At 74.8% G+C, this 14,162-nt stretch overlaps 2 protein-coding genes across 2 annotated transcripts in view; both read right to left on the reverse strand.

Moving 5' to 3' along the window:
* Window positions 1-617: 617 nt before the first annotated feature.
* Window positions 618-9,576, reverse strand: H696_02051 (hypothetical protein). Its single transcript, XM_009495953.1, has 4 exons — window positions 8,990-9,576; window positions 6,085-8,764; window positions 5,530-5,816; window positions 618-5,399 (listed from the first exon to the last, which is right to left on the reverse strand). The coding sequence occupies exons 1-4, from the start codon at window positions 9,374-9,376 to the stop codon at window positions 942-944; spliced, it is 7,812 nt and encodes a 2,603-aa protein (XP_009494228.1). The 5' UTR covers window positions 9,377-9,576; the 3' UTR covers window positions 618-941.
* Window positions 9,577-9,946: 370 nt separating this feature from the next.
* The window catches only part of H696_02052 (hypothetical protein), a gene marked incomplete at its 5' end in the record, with an annotated part of 10,172 nt that continues 5,956 nt past the window's right edge, over window positions 9,947-14,162 (reverse strand). The window contains 3 exons of the mRNA XM_009495954.1: window positions 9,947-10,736; window positions 10,903-12,439; window positions 12,646-14,099. Of these exons, the coding sequence (XP_009494229.1) occupies window positions 9,993-10,736; window positions 10,903-12,439; window positions 12,646-14,099 (3,735 nt within the window). The 3' untranslated portion in view covers window positions 9,947-9,992. The remainder of the gene's footprint in view (window positions 10,737-10,902; window positions 12,440-12,645; window positions 14,100-14,162) is intronic.

Here is a 14,162-nt window from a genome sequence, read left to right on the forward strand (position 1 = left end):
TTTGGGCCTGGTCCCCCGCCATGGCGCCTGCCACTTCCGGTTTTTGACGAGGCGGCGGGAAAAACCGCCGCGCCTGGGGGGAAGGGGACATTTTGCCGAAGCGCCGAAGGCCCGAGCGCGATCCGGGGCGCGGGGAAAACAATGCACGGCGCTGTGTCGGTGCCAGTCTATGAGGTGCCAAGAATTCCATCCCCCGCCTCCGGAGGTCTTGGTGGTGGGGGGGGGGGGGGGGAACCCATGCGCGCGCGCGCAACCACCCCGGCCGATGGTGCCCTTCTCGCGGTACCGCGGCGGCCGGCTCTGGGCAGTGGCTTCTTAACAGCGGGATCACGTGCGCCAGCTCAGCTGCCGCCGAACTTGGCCCACAATCACACTGGAGGGCCGGCCGGCCGGCTGGAGGGGGGGGGGGTCGCCCGGGCGGGCAGGGAGCACGCGGCCTGGCCTGGAAGGTGCACCGGTAGGCACATATGTGTGCCATTGCGTGTCTGTACGCTGCCTTTCCGCTCATTTGTGTGGCTGTGTCTTTGCCCATTGGTGCATTGGCGCATTCGTGTATTGGTGCATTCGTGTATTGGTGCATTCGTGTATTGGTGCATTCGTGTATTGGTGCATTCGTGTATTGGTGCATTCGTGTATTGGTGTATTGGTGCATCTATTCATCTGAGTATATCTATACAGCCGAGTACATCTGAGTACACCTATACATCCGAGTACATCCGAGTACATCTATACAGCCGAGTACATCTGAGTACATCCGAGTACATCTGCGTACATCTGCGTGCATCTGCGTACATCATTTATGCATTTGTCCATTTGTGCATCACCGGCGCACCTGGGCGTGGCAAGCAGGCTTGCTCGGAGCCCTGGCGCCGGAACATGGCCAAAGGAATGGCGGACACAACAGCCGGACACAACAGCCAGAGAGACGCCGGGCGGCACACTCAAGCAGCAGGCTCCTCGACAGCGGCCTCGCGAGCCAGGACCTTGCGCAAGACCCCCGGCAGCCGGGCCGTCTCGTGGATGTCCAGCACACGCCCGGTGGGCCGGAGCCGGCGCAGGGTCCGCTCGGTGGCCAGATCCCCGGCACGGGCGCCATGCTCGCCCAGCAGCAGGAGGAACATGCGTGGCATGGTGCGCGTCCGGTCATTGGGCTGGAGGCCGACGGCCGAGGCGGCCGCCGCCGCCGCCGCCGCCCGACCACCCCCGCCCACCAGGTACGGCAGGAGGTCGCGCGAGCCGATGCCATACCGGCCGAAGTTGGCATCGGTCAGCACCAAAACCACGGTGTCCGACCACAGCCCGGCCGCCGACAGGTCGTCACCGGACCCGGCCGACTCGACCGGCGGGCTGAGCTCCCGCACGCTGCGGCCCATGGACTCCAGGGTGCAATCGCCGCTGGAGCAGTACTGCGTGTGCGCCGCCAGGCGCCACAGGGCCCGCATCCGGTCGGCGTGCGACAAATCGGCAAAGCGCCGGACCGAGGCGCCTGCCCGTGGGGGGGCTGCCGCGGTGCCGCTCGGCCCGGCCGGCCGCCCGGCCGCCAGCAGGTCGAACCCGGCCGAGTCGCCCGAGTGCCCGAGGATATCCACCACCAGGCGGACGTCCGGGCCGTAGGCCGACGCCGGGGCCGGCCGCCCGTGCCCATCGGCCGGCAGGGCCACCACACACCCGGGCAGGGCCGCCAGGGCCTCCAGCACCAGGGCCACCGAGTCGATGGTGCTGGCCAGGCGCCCGTCGAGCCCGTCAAACCGGTACATGGACGCGCTGCAGTCCACCAACAGCCGCAGGCGCCGGGGGGGCGGCCGCCGGCCAGCCTCATCGTCGGTGTCCTGGTCGTCGGCCTGCGGGTCTTGCTCCTCCTCCTCCTCCTCGGGCGGGGGCGACGGCGGAGGGGGGGGCGTGAAGAGCGGCGACACCTCGTCCGACTCGACCCGGCGCCGGAAGACCCGGTTGTCCCCGGCCAGGCCGTCCACCAGGCGGCCCTCGTCCAGCTCGCCGTCGGCGCAGCCGGAGCGCCACTCGCGCTCGCGCGGCGCCTCCCCCGCACCGGCCTCGTCATCGGCATCGGGGCCCTGCGCGCGCAGGCGCAGCCGCCGCTCATCGGCCGTCTCCAGCACCCGGGCCAGGCGCGCGGCGTCCGGCCGGATGCGGCTCAGGATGTCGGCATATGCCCGGGCCGCCTCCGGCCCGGAGTGCGACGCGTCGATGGCCTGCAGGCGCTCGGCGAAGGCGCGCTGCCCGAGGGCGCGCGCCCGGCGCAGCGCCTCCTCCGACACATCCCGCCGCCGGGCCTCATCCAGCTGGACCACCCGCTGGTTGCGCTTGCGCAGGCGGTACGGGCCGCCGCGGCCGCCGAGCCCGGCGGTGTTCGACCCGCCGGACCCCCCGGCATACCGGCCGCCGCCGATGTGCTCCAGGTCGTCGACCTCCCCGTGCCGGGGATCCGACACCGGGGGCGGATTGTGGTCGCCGCCCTCGGCCCCGGGCTCCTGCGAGCCGGGCTCCGCGCCGAAGTAGTCCTCCCCCAGCTGGACGTCCAGCGGGTCGCCGCCGGCCGCGGCCAGCCGCCCGCCGCCGGCCGTGCCGGCCCCATACCGGGCCGAGAGGGCCGCCCGGGCATGGGCATCCCGCGAGCCGGCCACCGTCCCGGTCCGCGCCTCCAGCAAGATGGTCTGCACTTGGGGCCCGGCCGCGGGCCCGGCCGCCCGGGCCACCGACACCAGGACCTGGTCCCCGGCCACCGGGGCCAGACTCCATGCGGCCGAGGCGCCGGCCAGCTGCACCGACGTCTGGCCCTCGGCCAGGTGCAGGGCCCGGGGGAGGCGAATTTGCCGGCCGCTGGCCCGGCCATCAGCCCGCCGGCCCAGCTCCGACACATCCAGCACGTCGAGCGTCAGGTCCGGCCGCGGCCCGGCCCGGGGCCCGGCCCCCCCGGCGGCCCCGCCCCGGCGGAAGAACGACTGCCAGTGGTTGGCCCCGGCGGCCCCGGTGAACCCCGGGCCGGGGGCCGGCCGGCCGGAGGGGGTCCCCCGGAGGAAGATCCCCTGCCCGGGGAGCCCGACCCAGGGGCCGGCCACCGGCCGGTCGCCGGACCCCGGCCCCGGCAAGTGCGCCGCCGGCTCGGCCAGCGCCTCGCCCGGCAGGACCCAGCTTTCCACCGACCGCGCAGACCCCCCGGCCTCGGGGCCCTCCTCCGGCACCGGCAAGCACAGGACCATGCCCGATGCCGGGTCCAGGGCAAGCAGGTCGCAGCCGGCCGAAGGCCCCAGGCCGAGCCGGCTGGACCAGACCAACGGCGCGCCGGCCTCGGCCGGGCCGGACACCCGGGCCACCCGGACATCGACCTGGCCATCGGCCAGCGGCCCCCCGGGCGTGAGGGTCACCACGCTGCCCGAGGTGTGCCCCGGCAGGAGGGCCACGCCGCGGCCATTCGGCAGCCCGACCAGCGTATGGCCAGTCAGCCACCCGGCCGATGGGTCGGCCGCCGGCAGGTCCACCTGGCGCAGGTGCCCGGTACGCGCGTCCACCAGGATCACCACCGCACCGGCGGACTCGGGCCCCGGGCCGGGCGAGGCCAGGGCAGCCATGACCCCGGCCCCGGCCGGGACCAGATCCCCATGCAGGCGCATGCCGGCCGGCAGGCGGGCCTGCCAGGTGGGCGCCAACCCGGCGAAGGGCCCGGCCGAGTGGGGCCCCGGCCCGGGGGTCGCCGGTGCCTCCTCCTCCTCCGGCCCGGCCGGCAGCCGCACCCCGGTGAAGACCCCGCCACGCGAGGCCAGCACCAGGGTCTCGGCCTGGCCATCGAGGCCGCCATGCGACACGAGCCCGGCCCCGAGCACCGGGTCGTCCCGGGCCCCGGGCCCGAGGGCCAGGGCGAAGCGCTCCGGCCGGTCGGCATTCAACGGCACGCCGGCGCAATTGACCCGGGTCCGGGTGAACAGCACGGCCTCCGGGTGCCCGGCCCACAGGGCGCACACGGAGGAGGCCCGGCTGGCCGCCAGCGACAGCCACGCCCCGGGGTCCACGCCCGCCGGCGGCCCATGTGCCAGATCATGGTGGCTGGCCACCATGGCCTGGAAGGAGGCCGGCCCGGCCGGGTCCATGCCCGGCGGGAAGGCGCTCGTCCAGCGGGCCACCTCCTCGCGGAAGGCGTCCACCCGCCGGAGGGTGAAGCCCCCGGCATCGGCATCGGCATCGGCATCGGCGGCCTCCGGGTCCGGGCCTTCGGCCTCGCCGGGCCCGGCCACACCGGCCCCCATCATGGCCGCCGGGTGCCGGTTCAAGTCGGCCGCCAGGGCGTCGGCCGCCGCGCTGGTCGGCAGGCCGGCATCCGGCGCGGAGGCCCGGCCCCCGGGCAGGGCCACGGTCCGGCCCGGGCCGGCCGCGCGCCAGGGCGACGCCCCGAGGGCGCCCGCCCGGGCCGGGTACACCCGCCCCGGGCTGCTGGCGTCCAGCAGCGTGGTCCAGGCCCCGGGGCCCGGGGCCGCGCTCGGGTCCGGCAGGGGCAGCCCCGCCCGGCGGAGGACCCCGCGCCAGTAGACCGACGTCGGGCTCGGCTCCAGGGCCAGGCCGCCGGCCGCCAGGTCGGCCTCCTGCTGCCAGTCCGTCAGCCCGGCCAGCCCCGGGGTGTGGGCCTCGAAGGACAGGACATTGGCCACCGAGTCCCACATGCTGTCGGACACGGCGGCCAGGCCCCCGGCGCCAGGGGCCCCGGGCGCCAGCCGATCGGCATTCCCGGCCGCATAGTGCCGGGCCACGGCGGCCAGCTCGCGCACCGAGTACGGGTACGCCGGCTCGGCGGCCGACTCGCCCGGCGGCCGGAGGTCATCCAGCGAGCTGGCCCAGCGCAGCGGCGACAGGAACCCATCCACCAGCTGGGTGACCGTCTTCAGCACGGCCAGCTGGTGGTCCAGCGCCGGGCCGGAGGGCCCCGGGGCCGGGCTCCAGCCCGCGGCCATGGCCGGCTGGGGCCCGAGGCGCGCGGCGCGCGCCGCCGCCGCGCCGGCCGCCGCCAGGGCCGCATCCAACACCACGCGCGTTTGCGACCCGCGCCCCGGGGCCGGGACCGGGTGCACGGCCACATTGGCGCCCCCGAGGGCCGACGCCACGTCATTTCCGTGGAAGGGGAAGCCCGGCCGGTTGGCCAGCAGCACCAGGCGGAAGTCCGGGTGCACCGGGACCACCGACGGGTCGGCCGGCCCGGCCGCCGGGGGGGGCCAGGCCCCGGCCGACAGGCGCCGGCCATCCGGCAGGGCCGCCTCCCCGGTCCCGGCCAGGCGCCGCAGGGCGGCCAGCACGTGCGCCGGCGCCTTGTCCGCCTCGTCGACCACGCAAATGTGGCCAAGCCGCGCGGCGCGCACCAGCGGCGCGTCGCCGAACACCAGGTGCCCATTTTCGATCTGCCCATCGGAGAGGGGGGAGGGCGCCGAGGGAGGTGCCCGGGGAGATGTCAGTCGTCGAGCGGCGCCAAGCGGGCGGGCGGGCGGGCCGGCGGGCCGGCGGGCCGGCGGGCCGGCGGGGGCAACGTACCGAGGCTTGGACAAAGAGGCTGGCAGCCGTGGTGTCGCGGTGGAGCTGGACATACTGCCGCGGGGCGCCGAGGATGTCGCACAGCTTGTCGGCCAGCTTGTTCTTGCCGACGCCCTGGTTGCCCAGGAGCAGGACATGCGTCGGGGCCGAGCCGGCGGCCGCCGGGGTCAGGGGCTCCAGCGAGCTGGGGCACACCACCGGGCCGCACATGCGCAAGTCGAAGGCCAGCGCGGCCAGCGACCGAGCATGGGCCTGGTTCGGGGTGAACACCGGCCGGGGGATGAGGGCTGCACGCCGGGGCCAGGGGCCCGGGCAGTCGGGGAGGGGAGGGCAGGGGGAGCGGGGGGGGGGGGCGCGCGAAAGAGGTCAGCAAGGGCCGGGGCAGGGAGGCAGGGCCCCGGCGGGCCCGGCGACCAAAAACGGTGCCTGCCGGGCGGCGGACCGGTGCCGGGGCAAAAAAAGGAATGAAACACCACACCCCGGCGGCAGGCCGCCCCCGAGGAGGAGGAGGAGGAGGAGGAGGAGGAGGAGGAGCACGTCCGCGGGCCCACGCACCAGATTCCTCGGCCGACACCGGGCGCCAGGCCGGCACACGAAGGCCAGACCCGCCGAGCTCCAGGGCCGTCCGGTCGGCCGACAGGGCCAAACCCACGGAGTCCAGCCCGTCCAGGGGGGCCGGCGTGCCGAGAGCCGACCCCGGGGCCCGGGCGCCGGCGAGGGCAAACTCATCGGCCTGACGGGCCCGGTCCAGGTCCAGCAGGCCGCCGGTGGCCCGGCGCACGGATGCGGCCACCCGCGCGGCCAGCACCGCCGGCACGAAGGCCAGCATCAGGGCATCATGCAGGCGCCGGCCGGCGGCCGCGGTCCAGTCCAGGGGCAGGTCGCCACCGGCGCCGGGCCCGCCAGACAGCCGGCGCTGCGCCATGGCCCCGACCGCCTGGGCCGTGCGGACAACCTGCCGCACGCCGAGGGCGTCATCCACGCGCGCGTGCACCGCGGCATCCGCCCCGCCGGCCGCCGCCGGGAAGTCCCGCAGCAGCCCCTGCCGCGCGCGCAGAAGCGCATCCACACAAGACTCGAGCAGCGGCCGGACGGGGCCGGAGGCCGCCGCACCGCCGAGGGCCCCGCGCAGGGCCAGCGCCCGGACCTCGGCCGGCGTGCGACCCGCCGCCCGGACCACATCACACAGCCCGGCCACCTCGTCGGTGAGCCAGTTGGCCGGGGACCCGGCCCCGGCCAGTGGCCCGGGCTCGCCGGCCAGCATGACCAGGCGGAAGTCCGGATGCACCGGCCGGCAGAGGGCCCCCGCCGCCGGGAGGCCCAGCCCGAGGCCCGGCTCGGCCCCGGCCGGCACCAGGTACGACCCGTCCGGCAGGGCGGCCAGCCGATCGGCCACCAGCGACTGCAGGGCCGCCAGCGACCCGGCCGACAGCCGGTCCACCCCGTCCAGCACCACCAGCCCGCCGGTCAGCGCCGCGCGCACCAGCTCCGCATCCTCCCACGATGTATCGGCCGAGGAGGGATGCCGCGTGCCATCGCCATGGAGATCGCCACCGCCACCGGCCGCCGGGGGGGCCTGCTCCACGGTCACACGCCGCTGGAGGAGGTCCCGCAGGGCCGTCTCCCGGACGCACTCGATCCACTGGAGCCCGGACCCGGGGGCCCGGCCCAGCAAGTCCGCCAGCGCCGCCACCACGGTGGACTTGCCGCTGCCAGCCGGCCCGGCATACAGGACATCCCGCGGCAGGACCCCGGACCAGCGGCCGGGGCTCGGCAGGACACGCTCCCCCGACCGGTCGCGGATGGCCACCCGCCCGCCCGGGGCCAGGGCCTGCACCAGGGCCACCAGCTCGTCCTGCTGGCGGGGGAGAAGACGCGTGCGCAGGGCCGCCGCCGGGCAGGGCTCGGCCTCGAGCAGCCACCCCGTCTCCGAGGGGGCCGCCTGGTCGGCCGGCGCGAAGAAGTCCACATGCACCTCGTGCTCGGGCGGGGGGTCGGCCAAGCCGTCGGCACCGCGCCCGACCAGGACCACGCGCCGGCGGCCATCCTCATGCGTGGCCACCCGCGCCAGCTGGTATCGCGTCAGGGGGCCGGCTGCCGCCACCGATGACGACGACGACGACGACGACGACGAGGACGATGGCTCGGCCAGCTCCGGCCAGTGCGCATCAGCCACATGCCACTGCGAATCGGCCACCCGCGCGGCATCCAGCATGCCATCCTCCGAGGCGCCGGGCCGGAGCAGGGCCCCGGCGGCCAGGCGCCCAAGGGCATCGGAGTAGTCACGCGTGGCAGCCTTGGCGGTGGCCGCGCTGCTGGGGGCCTTTTTGGTGGTGTTGCTGCTGCTGCTGCTGCTGCTGCGGCTGTCGCCGCTGCCGCCGGAAGGCGAGGCGCCCGGCGGCGACACATCGAAGGGGTAAACCCGGCGGACGGCGGCCAAGCCGGCGGCCCGATCCAGGGCCGAGTCCCCGACCGACACGAAGTCCAGCGGGAAGGCCTGCATGCGGAAGGCCAGACGCTCGCTGGCGCCGATCGGCAGCAGCGGCAGGCCCAGGGCACTGAGGCGCCCGGCCCCGGCGCCCTGGGCCCCGGCGCCCCCGCCCAACAGCAGGTCGCTCGGGCTGAGGGCCAGCTGGTCGCCGGCCGCCACGGCCGGGTCCAGCTCGAAGGAGCGCCACGTCTTGCGCAGGCCGAGGGCCGCCTCGGCCGCGCGCATCGACCACGCATCATCCACCGGGAAGGAGCCATCCTCATCGGGGCCGGCGTCGCCATCAAAGCGCCACCACTCCCCGGGGGTCGGGGCCGCCAGGGCCAGCAGGGTCTCGTCATCCGGCTCGCCGATGTACCGGGCCTGGAAGCGCGACCGGAAGGGCGGGTCCAGGGGAGCCGCCCCGGGCCCTCCGTATGGCGGCACCGGCAGGCCCAGGGCCACCACATGGAAGTCCTCGGAGGCCGGCAACAGGCGCCAGGCGCCCAGGTCGTCGGCCGCCCGGCCGGCCGCCCGGCGCTCGGCCGCCAGCTCGCCATACCGCCGCGGGCTGACAATCAGGCTGCCATCCTCGAGGGCCATCTCCCGGTTCTCCAGGAGATTGTTCAAGGTCGGCAGGACATTTCGCTCGGCGCGCTCGACCCCATCCAGGAGCAGGGTCCGCCCGTGCAGGGCAGCTCGCACGGCCGGCTGGTCGGTGTACACAAGCTGACCGCCGGTCAGATCCCGGCGCTGCTTCAGATCGGCCTATTGAGCGCGGCCGGGAGAGGGGGGCGGACCCGCGTGCGACCGGGGCACCGATCGGGCGCGAGGGAGAACCATGGTTAGCGGGGAGCCCACCGGGCCACATGCGGCGGCAAGCGATCGAGCCCGGCAGGCAGAACGGGGCCCGGGCCAGCCGGCGAGCTGGCCCCGCGGCAGCAGGCCAGGCACCAATCCCCCCCCCCCCCCCCCCTCGGCACCGGGACGCACCTCGCTCGTGTCGCGGCTGATCATCATGTACTCGACCGGCGACCGCGACAGCCAGGCCTCCAAGTGGGCCAGCCGCCGGCGGACCGGCCCGGGCGGGCCAATCAGGAAGGCATCCTGCCCGAGGGCGCGCTTTTGCAGCAGCCACCGGACATGGCGCATCACCCAGGGAGTGGGCGGCAGGGCGGCCGTCGGCCAGGCAGGAACCAGGGCATCCGCCCCGGAGGGGGCCTTCGTGGGGAAGGTCGCCCCGCCGATGCTAATCCACGACCCGGCGCCCGGCCGGGCGTCACCCGGACGGTCGCCGGATGTCGAGGCCAGCGCGCGTGCGGCCACCGCCCCGGGGCTGCCACCGCGGCGCGGCTGTCGAGATACCGCCGCCCGGAGCATGTCACAAGCAGGGCAAGGGAAACCGGCCTCGGGGGCAGGGGAAGGCCGAAGAAGAGAGCTCTCCAGCCACAAGCGAAGGGATCCGGAGGAGGGACCCGGACAAGAGGGCCGAAGGGGCAGGCGGCCAAGAGGCAAGGGGCGGGCCGGAGCCGGGCAAGGCAAGAGCAACAGCGGGGCGAAGGACAAACCGGAAGCCAGGGGGCTGAGAGTGTGTCCAACTCGCCGGGGCACAGCCGCGGGCCGCCGTGGCCCAAATGCCACCGCCAGCCACGCACACACACACGCACACACCTCCAGGCAGACAGTCATGTATATGGATCCGGGGCAGCCCCGTCGCGGGTCGGGGACACGCGCTCCTTGGCGTTGGTGTTCTGGGGGATCGGCGGGGGGGGGCCGAGAAGCCGGGCCCGCGCCGCACGATGGTGGGTGAGGCGCGCGCCCGCCAGCCGACACCGGACACCACACAGGGGCCCGGTAAAGCACACACTCGGCCGCCGCCACACGGCACCCGGGCACCCGGGCACCCGACACACACACACACACACACACACACACACACACACAGAGAAACACACGGGGGAGGATCTATTGAGATGGTGCGTTGGCAGATGGGGGATCACCGCCGCCCACGCCCAGACGGCCCGCCACCGGACGGGTGGTGGTGCTCGCGCCGGTCGGCCGGGGGCGGCGGGCCTCGGCGGAGGTCGCGCCCGGGGGGGCCGCCGGAGAAGGGGCCGCCGCCACGGCCACCCCGCCGGCCACCGAACGGGCCCCCATGGTGGTGGGGGTGGGGGTGGGGGTGGTGATGGTGGTGGTGGGGGTGGGGGTGGTACGAAGGAGGCCCATCATCGGGGAAGGAATGCTCGAAGCCGGGCGGCGGGCTGCGCTGCTGGTGCGACCGGGGGTCGGGCGAGCGGCCGCGAGACCCCGGGGGCGGCGGGCCGCCGCGCGACAGAGGGCCGCGGTCGCCACGGTCGCCACGGTCGCCGCGGTCGCCGCGGTCACCGCGGTCGTGGCGGTCGTGGCGGTCCAGGCGGTCGCCGCGGTCACCGCGATCCGAGCGCTCACCACGGGCGGGACGCTCGCCACCGCGGTCACCCCGGCCGCCGTCGCCCGGGCCGCCAATGTCCCCGGGGCCGGCAGGCGAGGGCTCGCCCCAACGCCGAGAGGCCGCGGTCGAGGGCGACTGCTCCGACGTCTCGGAGCTGGCGGCGAAGCGCCGGGCGCGGTCCTCCCGGCGGCGTGCGGCCTCGGCCGAGTCGCTCATGGCCAGGCGACCCTCGGCCAGGGAGGCCGTCGAGCTGGAGGGCCCCGGCGAGGGGGACAGCCCGGGGCGCTTGATCGGGCGGTCGGCATCCGACTGGGTCGGGCCACGAAGAGGCAAGACGACGAGCGGCAAGAAAGCGGCAAGCCACAACCGGAGACGGGTTAGTCAGGCTGCGAGGGGCGAAGAAGGAAAAAGAGAAAAACAGCACGCCGGCCCGGGGGGAGGGAGGGCGGGCGGGCGGGGAGGAAGAAGCACGCACCTCAGATACCTCGGACCATTGGCGCTTCCGCAGGCCGGATGGCAGCTCGGAGCCGGACTCCGGAAGTCGCTGGGCCGATGGACGAGCGGCCTCATCCGCGGCCGGTGGCAGTCGCGGCGAGGCGCCCTGGCTGCTGGTGCTGCCGGACGTCGAGGAGGGCGTGCTGGACCGCGGCCGCGGCCGGAAGATCTCCTCGCCGGCAGGGGCACCCACGGTGGCCGAAGGGAGGGGCGATGCCTCGCGGCGGGGCGCCGGGCGTAGCGTCGCGGCCGGTGCCGCAACCGGCGCCACCGGAGGAGCCACGGCCGGCGCCGCGGCGGCGCTCGCCAGCGGCACCACAGGCGACGAAGCCGCCGAGGTGCTGGCCCCGGCCGCAGAAGCCTGGTCAGCCAGGAGGACGGCACGCGGGCGCGGCCGGCGGATCGGCTCCCCGGCCGCGCTGGGACCGGCCGTGGCGGCCCCCGAAGACGGGGGCAGGGTCAGGCCCGACCGCGAGGCGGGCAGCTGCAACGCCGGGGCCGGCGAGGAGCCACGGTCAGCGGCTCGGGGGCCAGGGCGATCGGCGCTGGCACCGACGCCGCCGCCGGCAGCCGCCACATGCGGGAGCTTCTCCCACGCGGGCGAGGCATCGCGCTGGCGCTCGTCAGCGCGGTCCGGGCGCTCGATGCGCTCGGTGCGTTCAGGGCGCTCGGGGCGCTCGGGGCGCTCGGGGCGCTCGGGACGCTCGGGGCGCTCAGAACGTCCGGAGCGCTCAGAGCGCTCAGTCCGCTCGGAACGCTCGGTCTTATCGACCTTGTCGGCCTTGTCAGCACGCTCGGCCTTGTCAGCACGCTCGGCCTTGTCAGCACGCTCGGCCTTGTTAGCACGCTCGGCCTTGTCAGCACGCTCGGCCTTGGAGGCACGCTCGGGCTTTTCGCCGCGCTCCGAGCGCGAGGACTTTTCCCCACGCTCGGCCTTCTCGGCCTTGCTGGCCTTGCTGCTACTGGACTTGTCGGTCTTCTCGGCCTTGCTGGGCTTCTCGGCGCGCTCCGTCTTGTCGGGGCGCTCATCGGGGCGATCGCGCTCGCGGTCACGCTCACGGTCACGCTCGCGATCACGGTCGCGCTCACGGTCGCGCTCACGGTCGCGCTCGCGATCACGGTCGCGCTCACGCTCGCGCTCGCGCTCGCGCTCGCGCTCGTTCTTCCGCTCGCGGCGGCGCTCCTTGTCCGACTTTTCGCGATCCTTGTCAGCACGCTCGCGCTCGCGCTCGCGCTCACGCTCACGTTCACGCTCGGCGCGTCGCTCACGCGCCCGAGACCGCTGGCTCCCGGCTTCGGGATCCTCGGCCGACACATCCTCCCGCGAAGATCGCAAGATGCCCGAGGCAGAGCGCGAGTCGGCCTCGCTGGCGGCCGCCTCCGCCGAAGGGATGCTCTCGGGACGGCCGCGCGCACCGGCACCCCGCGATTCCTGTGCGCCCGAGGACTTGGCCGCCGAGGCTGGCGCCTCCGGGGCCTTCCAAGCACTGTGGAAGCCCTCCAAGTGCAGGAGATAACTGCCGGGCCGGGGAACCACGACCGATGTCAATATGAGAGAGAGCACAGGAGGGGGGCGGGGGCGGGGGCGGGGGCGGGGGCGGGAACAGCAGCAAGCAACAAGCAGCGGGCAGTGGGCGAAGGAAAAAAAAAAAAAGAAAGGCACCACAGCGAAGGGGGCCGAAAAAGGGGAAGGCACAAAGGAAACCCCCGGCGCTACACGCACCTGGTGGCCAGGGTCAGCTTCCGGTTGCCGGCAGACTCCTCACTCAGGAAGAGGACATTCGGGTCGGTGGCCGGGGCGGCAGGGGCACCCGCGCCAGTGGCCTCCGGGCCGCCGGCAGCGCGCGCATTGGCCTCATTGGTGTCGGCGATGGCCAGGCGCACGGCCAGGCTGATGGTGGTCAGGGTGGCCTCGTCATGGGGGAAGACGTCGGTCATGCGTGACAGACAGGTCAACGTGGCATTCACCACGGTGGGAATGCGGCTGCTCAGGGCCGACAGGAACTGGTTGGCCAGGATGCTGAACATGACATTCAGGTCCTTGCGGTACGAGTCGAAGGTGCGCCCGGGGACGATGGCGGCCCCGGTGGTCGGGGTGGTGGTCCCGGCCGGGGGGGGCCCCTCGCCGGAGGGCTGCTCGTCGCCGGGCGAATCGCCAGCCGCCTCCGACGGCAGGAAGAGCGTGCGCACCGAGCTAAAGCTCCGCAGCGAGCCGTACAACGGCGCCAGGGCCAGCCCATCCAAGCCGGCCGGCATGGGGACCCCGGCCGCGGCCCAGGCCTCGGCCTCGGGGTCCCCCGGGGCCGGGCCAGGCCGGGGCTCCGGCTCCGGCTCCGGCTCCGGCTCCGGCGGCTCGGTGGCCCCATCGGCCGGCGACGCACCGGCCGCCGGCACCTCGGCCGGCGACTGGCCAACAAACTCCCCCTCATAGCGGTCCTGCCAGCGGAGGAGCATGGCGATGACCAGCCGCAGGAAGAGCCCATAATTGGACGCCTCGTCGATGGTGAAGGCATTCATCTGACCGTAGATGATGCGCCCGAGGGTGCGCTGGATGTAGACCGAAATGAAGAACGGCGTGTTGGTGCTGTGCAGCAGCCGGAGGAAGTGCGCCGCGAAGAGCGCGTCCCCCGGAGACCGGACAGCCCGGTCGCACACCGCCTCCAGGATGAGCCCCTGCCCGGCGGTCGAATGGATGCCGGTCAGCCAGAAGGGCGACTCCAGGAGCAGCTGCCCGGCCATGTCGGTGACGCGGGCCCGGGCGCGGGCCCGCTCGGCTCGCAGGGCCGCCGCCGCCTGTGCCCGCCGCTGGCGCAGGGTCTCCGGCACCGGGGTCCCGGCTCGGGCCGGCGCAAAGCCACCGGTCTCCCAGGACCCGGCCGCCGGGTGGCCCTCCTCGGGGCCCGGCGACTCGGAGGCACTGGCCCCGAGTCGGGCCAGCTCCGACTGGTATGCATGCTCCGGCAGGACCAAATCCGCCAGGGTCAAACGGTGGAAGGTAACCATCCACAGGGCGGTCAGGGTGTTCTCCGGCTGGGCCGGGGCCGGGGCCTGCGATGATTGGGCACCGCCGGAGGCCGCGGCCTCGTTGAGGGCGCTCTGCTCGCGATCCAGGACCCCCTGCACCGACAGCAGCAGGCCATGCAGATACCGAGCCGAGGGGTTCATGGCCGCCTCGGACTGGTGTGGCCCGCGACACGAACACGCCAGCGGCCGGCCGGCGGGGGGGAGGGGGGAGGGGGG

The sequence above is a fragment of the Fonticula alba genome, assembly GCF_000388065.1.
Source record: "Fonticula alba strain ATCC 38817 unplaced genomic scaffold supercont2.3, whole genome shotgun sequence".
Lineage (NCBI taxonomy): Eukaryota > Rotosphaerida > Fonticulaceae > Fonticula > Fonticula alba.

What these genes read in the sequence shown, in the direction of transcription:
- H696_02051 (XM_009495953.1), bottom strand. Translation starts at nt 9,376, where the DNA reads ATGCTCCGGGCGGCGGTATCTCGACAGCCGCGCCGCGGTGGCAGCCCC. An exon ending in TCAGCCGCGACACGAGCGAG is followed by an intron (nt 8,765 to 8,989) that starts GTGCGTCCCGGT and finishes CGCGCTCAATAG; the next exon opens with GCCGATCTGAAGCAGCGCCG. An exon ending in GGTGTCGGCCGAGGAATCTG is followed by an intron (nt 5,817 to 6,084) that starts GTGCGTGGGCCC and finishes CCCGGCGTGCAG; the next exon opens with CCCTCATCCCCCGGCCGGTG.